Source organism: Mauremys mutica, chromosome 3, assembly GCF_020497125.1.
Source record: "Mauremys mutica isolate MM-2020 ecotype Southern chromosome 3, ASM2049712v1, whole genome shotgun sequence".
In the NCBI taxonomy this organism is placed as follows: domain Eukaryota; kingdom Metazoa; phylum Chordata; order Testudines; family Geoemydidae; genus Mauremys; species Mauremys mutica.
This window is the reverse complement of record NC_059074.1, coordinates 58,167,312-58,176,390: the sequence shown is the minus strand read 5'-3', so window position 1 is coordinate 58,176,390 and position 9,079 is coordinate 58,167,312. Positions and strand designations below refer to the sequence as shown.

Here is a 9,079-nt window from a genome sequence, read left to right as displayed (position 1 = left end):
CACAATATATTTATTGGTGTCAATAACAATGGCATTATTCTGGATTTAAATGACTGCAGGAGAGCAGAATTTGCCCTTTGTAACTAAATAGCATTTTTTACACCAACTACAGCCTGAGACCAACATCTGTGCAACTCCACTGGACTAAAATCCAACCTAGTATAAGCAGATGTAACCTCACTGAAATCAAATGAGTTGCATCTGCTTACACCAAGTCTCAGTTTGGTCCAATGTCTTCAATACAATTGCATTACATATAAATGAGAGCACAATTTGGCCCCCTCCTTCATGGAAGGGGATGCAACATCATTGAAATCATATGACTTGCACCCACTTACCCCAGGTCTAGACTTGAGACTACAGCTGAACACATGCTTCTACATCAGTTAAATGGACCACTTATTTGCTCACTTCTGTTACACATCTCATTAAATTTGGTAGTGAGAGGAGTTGCATCCGAACCTTAGAACATACTGAACACAACAACTACTCTGGACATGAAAAGGAAATTTTATTAAACATGTTTACATAACATGAGTTAGGAGTTCATTTAAAAGCACAGGGGAGTGTTAAGACAAGTGGTCAAAATAGAAAGATACTACCGAATTAGAATTAGTTGATTTTTGGCCACTAAGACAGAACAGAATCTAGTAGTAGTGCACCAATGCTTCAGTTCTTCCTGCTCAGCAGGTCGAGCAGTAATCAATCTGTGCCCTATGGAACCATGGGCAGAATAGTTCCGGCATGATAAATAATAATAAATAGTTCACTTGGTGCAGGCAGTATGTCTATGAATTAAAACCTAGTGTGCACAGAGTTTCTACATGTGTTACAGCCCCACAGTAGGAATCTACACCAAAATATTTATTAGAAGGAATTTGGTCCATACTACATCACGTTTTCCATAGGGTAAAAAATAAAGTCCATCTATAGACATTTAGCACCAGACTAACAGACCTTGCCTGGCTAAAACCTGCAAAATGTCTATAAGAAAAATGGATGGCTTAGATTTCTTGGTTACTTCAGTATAGTAATTACGAGCAAACTGTACAAGTACATGCAACATACAAGCTGGCCTATGTGGAACTAACATACATTATTAAATAATCTTTTTGCTTCTTTTTACAAAACGTGCATGCAGCTTTGAACAGTTTCAAGTCATGCTGCCCTATTTGTGTGATCACAAAATTGAATGGCCTGTAAAAGGAGGGAAAACATATCATTGAACCAGCAGAGTCTGCAGTTTTTAGCACATTTACAGTAAATCACATGGGATTTCAAGGCCAAGAAGAACTCAAATGAATAAAATGCAGATTGAAATTTGATTTTTTTTTTACCAAAAAAGTAAGATATCTTGCGTTAAAAAATCAAGCTTTGTGCTTGCATCAATCTCAAAGAAATGTAAACTAAAATTTGATAAAAACATTAGTAAGTGCAGAATATTTCAACTGGAATTTCCAGTGAAATATTGAACAACTCATACCATGCTCTATCCAGGGCAGACATGTGTGTCTAAAGTGACACACATCAGAGAAGCCTGGGTACAGCTGAAAGTGTCATATGCTCAACCCCATTCCTGGTCAACATTTTGGGAAGTCAAATATACATTTATACACATGAACGTAAATATCTCCTCTCTGAGTCTAAGAAGAAAACTGCATTACCAGTAATATTTTCAGTGTCAAAATTAAGACTAAAGCTGCTTTTATCTGTCCCCAGCATTAGCTGCAGATAGATTTCTTCAAAACTCTTCCATGCAAAACATCATAAAACATAAAAAACATTATATATAATGCAAACATATTTGCTTTTTACAAAGAAAAACTAGCACTGTGATTTTGTTGTTGTTGTTAATGAAATAATCTTGATTGGTCATTTGTTCTGGGTTTTCACCTGAAAGACTTGGAAGAACCAGAACTAAGAAACAATGAGAACCTTAGTGGCATCATGTATGGTAATTCTGGCTGCTGAACACTTGAAGGGATACTTACAGAGATATACTTCAGCCCTTTTTTGTTTGGTTTAGAAAATGAAAGGAAGGGTCTCTGTTAGCATTGTGAGGACTTTTACAAAACTGGCAGAATCACACAGCAAAAAAACTAGTGGAAGTAACAAGTACAGAAAAACTGCTGAAACACCAGGAAGTTAACACTGCTTGTGGGCTCTGTCAAAATGTGAAAAAATACAACACTTAACAGAGTGAGAGCTTCCAGTTTTGTATTTTTTTTTTCATTTTATTCTAATCTAAAGGTCCCGCTCTTTTTAAAAATTGTAATAAGCATCAGTGACTGTCGCTAGTAGATTGACTTACTGTATTTGATATACTATTTTGTTCTGTTAATTTAAGCCATCTTTTAACAAATAATTCAGACATATTTTTGGATAACTACTACAGGCAAAAACAGAAGTGATTGTCTCTCTCCAACAATGCTTTTGATCATATAAGAATCTGGTTCTGATTGTTATCCTGGGTGGTAACATTTTTATTAGACAGCATCTGCTATAAGTTCACTATGATCTAATGCACGGAGGCCCAGTTGAACTTTCCAGAGATGACTGGGAAGCCCTGCGGGTCAGGGGAGTCAAGGTTGGATCCACTAGTGAAGAGGGTGGAAATAATTTATACCATCCTATTACTACACTGGACAGATCAAGTTCCTCCAGAAGGATCTGTGCAACACCCATGAAGCATTTGTGATCCATTCGGCCATAGTCTCCCCAAACTATCACCTGTAAGGACATAAAATATAGATTTAACACTGTCCAAAGAATATACACTTATATGTTCATTCATGTGGTAACTCCCTACCTGCATGAGTAGGGTGAGTATTTTTTCAAAGGAGAAGAGAAGGGGCCTGATGGGAAATCTCAGGTAGAGTTAGGGCCATAGACAGCAATAGAGAAAAATTTCTAATAAATCCGCATAGGTACATTTTGGGAGTCTGATGCTATTACAAACCACTCAGATATATTAACTGATATTTCTGAAATTAAGTGCTTATGTGGGCTGTGACGGGGACGACTCACAATCTTACAGTTAAGCAAATACTCAAGTGCTTTACCAAATCAGGGTCTATACCAAGATTAAGTAATTACTGACCTGAAGGACTTTACCCTGTGGACTTTCATCAAAAACTAGTGTCTGTTGGTACAGAGGATCAAGTGTTTTCCGTGCAATTCTTGTCTTTTTCTTGGCTACACAGGCTCCATTTTCCAACAGGTATACTTTGACATAGGGAGCTGCAAAAATTGAACGCCATCAATTTTATGTTTGGACTTAAGCATTTTACAGTATTGCACCACTGGGGTGGAGGACAAGAACAATGAATGGAAACTGACTAGAAAGAAAAGTGAAAATAATTACTTTCATTGGCCAAACTGAGTTGAATGTTCATCAATAAGCAAACATTTTAGATGATGAAAAGTCAATTAAATATTTACTAGCTTTTGGTTTTAATCAAAAATATCAGAGAGACAAGGTGAGTGAGGTAATATTTTTATTGGACTAATTTATGTTGGTGAGAGAGACAAGCTTGGTCCCACAAAAGATATTACCTCACACACCTTGTCTCTTTAATATCCTGGGACCAACACGGTTACAGCAACATTGCATAAGTTATTAATAGTAACACGTCTTACATTTATCTGTTAAAGTATGATTTTTTAACTTATGTGTCCCATGAGCTGGATATTATTAACAAGACTATGTTGTCACTGATAGACAGTTTGATGGTTCCATGTGTTAGGAGTTAAAGCCATTTCAAAATATGCCATTCCCTATGACATTTCAATGAACTGTGTGTTTAAAATTGGAACAGTCACTTCTGAAAACATACATATAAAAAGGCAGTTGTTCCTCATTTACTTTGTCTCTCAAATAATTTTAAAGTAACTTCTCAGCAAATGTTAATCTGAAACCTAAATTCTAGTTGTTATGATAAACATTGTTTCTCCTTTTCTAGCAAAGACTTCTTAAAATAACTAGATTTTTATTATAACTATAATTTAATTTATTCCCAGTAAGCTCAAATGTTTGAGCTCAGAGGCACTGATACTGCTTGTTGACTTATTCAAAACACTGCCGTGTCACTGAAGATCACATTACTGAGTTTCCACCACCTTGCCAGCTTCCTTGCTTGCTATTCCTTTCACCTGCTCTCTCTTTTGTAGATGGAAATAAACAAATACATAAATAATAATGTAAGGGACTCCATATGCATCACCTGGTCCATGGTGAAATGTAACTAGATTTTGATTATTTTAATAATTTTGATGGATATCAGTTTATTTTTAAGACCTTTTCCCAATTTATATCAATTTAAATGTTCACAGTTGTGAAAAAATGATGGGTTTTAAGCATTTTTCCCCCCAATTGTTATTAATGTAGAGTTTCACAGTTGCAGGAAATTATGGGGGCAGGAATCAGATAATTACCTAATTACAGTAGACATTGAGATTCAATAAGTTAAAGCTTTAAACCATTACAATACAAATTGTCAATATCACATGTAATAATATACAAAATAAATATCCTGAAAGCAAAGTCTAATAAGTTACAAGCAGCATTTTTCTTACTTTGCCTACATGTAAATTGTGATTATTACTGATGGATTTTTTGTTGGTTTGTGTGTGTACCGTGAAATTGACATTTATCAATATTTACCAATAAAAATCTAATCCTGCCAAGCCTAATTGTAACATTTTCCCTAGACACGCTGAACACTCCTTGGAGACATTCCTTCTAGCAAGGATTTTTCAGCCTCAGAAAGGTTGATTTTGCTCATGTGATGGCAGCACTCCCTGAAGTTAAATGGTGTGCAGAGGGAGGAATTGAACATGGGCAGAGTAGGTTTTTCTAAATACACATCTCTATCAAAAAAGAAAATGAATACATGTAAATGTAGTGACTGCTACAAATTGCTGAGAAGGTCTCTTTGGAGATCACTGGTCTACACTTTATTGCATATTTTGTATTCTCCTGTCCTCCAACATTTGCAGTTTTCCTCACCTGGGGTAGATTTGGAGCCAGGTTTTTGCGTGAGGCCTCGGGCTCTAATGACTTCTACTTCTAACTGGCCTTTTTTATCCACCATTCCAATCTGAATATCACCTGAAAGGAAAGGAGAAGAAAAAGCTTATTCCATTATCTGGGTCAGCTCAGTGCAGACCTCACCACAGTCAATTGTCATCACTCAGGCAATTCCTTTGATTATCATTATTATTATTATTGTACTATGGTAGAATCTTGAGTCTCCAGTCAGGGATTTGTATCCCATTGATGGTCCCTTCCTCAAAGAGCCTTTGATCCAAGTATAAGAGGAGAGACACCAAGTGGATACACAAGAGATGGAAGAAGCACAAGGTAAGTGTTCACCCCTTCTTGTCAACTTGTTGAGAATAGGCCACTTCCACCTTAATTGAACTGGGCCTTGTTAGCACTGATCCCCAATTTGGTAAGGCAACTCCCATCTTTTCATGTGCTCTGATATATATTCTGCTTACTGCATTTTTCACTACATGCATCGGATGAAGTGGGTTTTGGCCCACGAAAGCTTATGCTCAAATAAATGTGTTAGTCTCTAAGGTGCCACAAGGACTCCTCGTTGTTTTTACAAGGTAAGTGTGTGGCTGCAAACATTGCAGGTCTGTCCTTCAGAAAGAAGAAAGCCAGAAAAGTAGACTGCAGTCTGTCTAGTCAATGACTAAGTTCTTTGAGGCTCACAATTTTTTTTTCAAAAGTTTTTTTTAATGAGTGCAAGAGGGTGACAGTTCCCTTCCTGAACAGCACCTTGAACAAACTGCCAGAATATGAAGATAACAAGTTTTCCAAGCTGCTTCCTCGGTTCTGAATGTTCTGGCAAATGACAACTCTGGCTACAGCTGCAGAGAGAAAAAATTGCTGAGTTGGGGTCCAAGTGCTGCTCTGACTTGGAAAGAAAGACTGTAAATGAAAAAAGATACTTAAGTGCAGATCCACAAAAGAACTTAGGTGCCTAACTTCCACTTTAGGTGCCTAAGTCCAAAAATTTAGGTGCCACTGAAATCCTCTAAGCTGCTAAGCTGCTGCCTAGCCCTCAGGTTGCCTAAAATCCTTCAGTGCCTGCATTTTCACTTGGTGCCTAAGTTTCTGCCATCAGACATGTGCACATCAGTCTAGGTAATCAGGTGCCTGATACTTAAACTCAAGTGGGATCCTCAAATGGGACTCAAACGAGGTACTGTGGGGCTTGATATGCTAGGCATTCTCAGAGCATGCCGAACTACACATAAAATGGTACAGAGGGAGGAGGAGGTGCGTGCCCTGTCCACTGGAGAGTGAGACACACTGATGCTGGTTTCTCTCAATCTCTCTGGTTGAGGCCATTACACAGTATATAAATATTTAAATATGCATTGAGCCAGAGACAGCGTGAGAATGACACTCTAGAGCAATGGTTAGGGCGCTCGCCTGAGAGTGGGAAACCTATGTTTAAATCCCTTCTCCTCAGGCAAAGGGTTAATTGATCCAGGGTCTGCCACATCCCAGGTGAGTGCCCTCACCACCACGAGAAGGCGGCTCTCACTGCAGTTAGGCATGCACCACTGCTGTTCTTGCAAGAAGTGGCTTCGGCGCCTGACTCCAGGAGAGGGTTCCCAGCTGTGGATCCCAAATGGAGTTAGGTGCCTAACTCCCTGAGAGAGGTGGGGCTTAGAACACACCCCTCTCCTCTGCATCTGCTATTGGCTAGCTTAGGTGACTCTCTGCCTAGTGTGATGAGTTTTGATGATCCCATTCTGAGTCACCTATTTGTCACCATTCAGAGCAGAGGGAGATGTGGCGCCTAATCCAAGGTTTATGAATTCTATTGGGTAGCTAGGCACCTACAAGTTAGTCTCTGTGACACTGAGTGTTGCAATACCTAAGTCTCTTTGTGGATTTGGGCCTTAGTAATTATGGGTCTGATTTTCAAACCATGAGAAGTTCAGGGCTGCATAAAAAAAGTCACCAAGACTGATCATGCAAATGGGTAGATAGTCACATAACTGGCTGTCTGGGCGCTCAAATACCTCATTGGGCATGTGCAATTGTGGTAACTGTGCAAGCAAATGGAATTCCCCAGACCTTGACCTTCTGATGTCTGACATGTAAGTCCATGTTTCTAAGCAAAGAATAGTGAATAAACCTGAGCTACAGAATTTGCAGTATTCTTAATGATAAAAGTATTATTGTTCAAATGTAACTGAAAAGGAGACCTTAGCACACTTGTTCCACTAACAGAGTATTATAGCACAGTGCCCTGGACTACTCTAGTATTCGAGATATGACAAGCCAAGCAGGGCTGGTTTGTTAGCTATCAAAACTTTTCTTCAACAAACAGCTCTGTACTGGGCTAAAAATAGTTTAGAGGAAAATTCCATAAACTGTACTCTTGGGCTACCTTTCAAATGCTGTAAGCCTGTATATTCAAATCCAGTCTATGCTACTGGCAGTCAGCAGGGGGGGCCACAACACAGACATTTTCAAACCAGCAGATACAACTATAAGCCCTTGAAGAGAAAAAGTGTTAGGTAGAACGATTGAGTGAATTTTGTAGCCTAAAACCTTCTCTCAGCCCGTAGAAATAAAGGCTCCAATAGATGGAAATAAACTGTTATCACTCAGGAGCCCTGTTGGAAGAGGTTTAGGGAGGAAAACAACTGTTAAGCAAAAAGTGAGGTGAATGTAAGCTAGCACCTGGATTCACTACTGGAATCACCCTGATTTTAAAATGGACAACAGAAGAAGCCAGACAATTCTTATTTCCTGTAAGAAGGAAATCTGATATATTTTAACAGGGGTTATAACATTGTACAGGCTCCATTCTCAATAAGCTTATAGCCCAATAACTCCTATTACAAAATATAAGTAAGTTTGGATTTATACAGCAGCTCAAGACTTCTTCTTTTGTAGAGCTCATGAGCTGCAAAGAAGAGAGCACCCCCTCCCATTTTTCCTCCTGGTTCCCTACTTCTCCTCAGTAGTGGTTGAGTAGCCTCCTGAACCTGAGTTCCTGCAGTGCTTAAGACTGCTCAGACAATGCACTTGCCATCTGTGATTTTTAACTTGCACAGCATGATTAGGCTAGTGGAGATGTCAAGGGTTATTTATTTTTCATCCTCAATGCACAGCCACAAAGTATGTCACCAAATCACTCAACTGCAGACTAAAGGGATTTTGCCCCTGCTCCTGCCTTTACACACTGCTGTGGTGGTACACATGTACTGTAAACAGCCTGCAAGGGCCCGGGGAAGAATTTCTCCACTGCAGGCAGAGCATAAAGCCATCATAAACAGCTCTATGCAGGCTCCCCATAAGTGTCCATGCAGGGAGTGTGGAGTGGCGTAGGGGGACCAGATGTCCCGATTTTATAGGGACAGTCCTGATATTCAGAACTTTTTCTTAAATAGGTGCCTATTACCCCCCATCCCCTGTCCCGATTTTTCACATTTGCTATCTGGTCACCCTAAGTGGGTGTGTCAGGGGCGAGCCTGTAGCGCTTGGTACTCCAGGGGATTCTCAGATGCTTCGGATTACAGAGCAAACCATAGGTGGCCCTTGAGAGGCTGCTGGAAATTAGACTTTAAATATTAATCTGTTCCAACAGCAACAATCTAATGGCATCATTTGTAAATTGGTTGTCAGCCTTGTTGCAAATATGCAGTAGAGTTTCAGATTTTTGGATTATCTTTCAATCAGCTAAATCTGGGTCAGATTCCGTTATTGGCCACATAATCAGTTACAAATGTCATGTACAAATGCTAACTAGCTGAGAACTAGCAATTTGCAATGAGCCAAGGACCATAATTATTCTGCATAGAAAGTAACAGATTGTGGCCTCCATCTTTGATACAGAAGTGAGCTCTGTGGATATCACAGGTCCCAGGATGAAATGCTCTATCTTCATCTGATTTTGGATGAAACAGCATCAGTTCTGTTTATGGACAGCAGAGTCAGGGCTAGGCATAAGCAAACTAAACAATTGCTCAGGGCCCCAAGAAGCTTAAGGGGGACCCTATTTGCTGTTTATTATGTGTTGTGTGGGAGGGCCAGGCCCGCTGA

General features: G+C 39.4%; 1 protein-coding gene across 3 annotated transcripts in view; it reads right to left on the bottom strand.

Moving 5' to 3' along the window:
- Window positions 1–435: 435 nt before the first annotated feature.
- The window catches only part of RIMS1 (regulating synaptic membrane exocytosis 1), a 348,972-nt gene continuing 340,328 nt past the window's right edge, over window positions 436–9,079 (bottom strand). For all 3 annotated transcript variants that reach the window (XM_045010069.1, XM_045010070.1, XM_045010068.1), the window contains 3 exons: window positions 5,009–5,110; window positions 3,101–3,240; window positions 436–2,730 (listed from right to left, as the gene is read on the bottom strand). In XM_045010069.1, coding sequence (XP_044866004.1) covers window positions 2,512–2,730; window positions 3,101–3,240; window positions 5,009–5,110 — 461 coding nt within the window. In that variant the 3' untranslated portion in view covers window positions 436–2,511. The remainder of the gene's footprint in view (window positions 2,731–3,100; window positions 3,241–5,008; window positions 5,111–9,079) is intronic.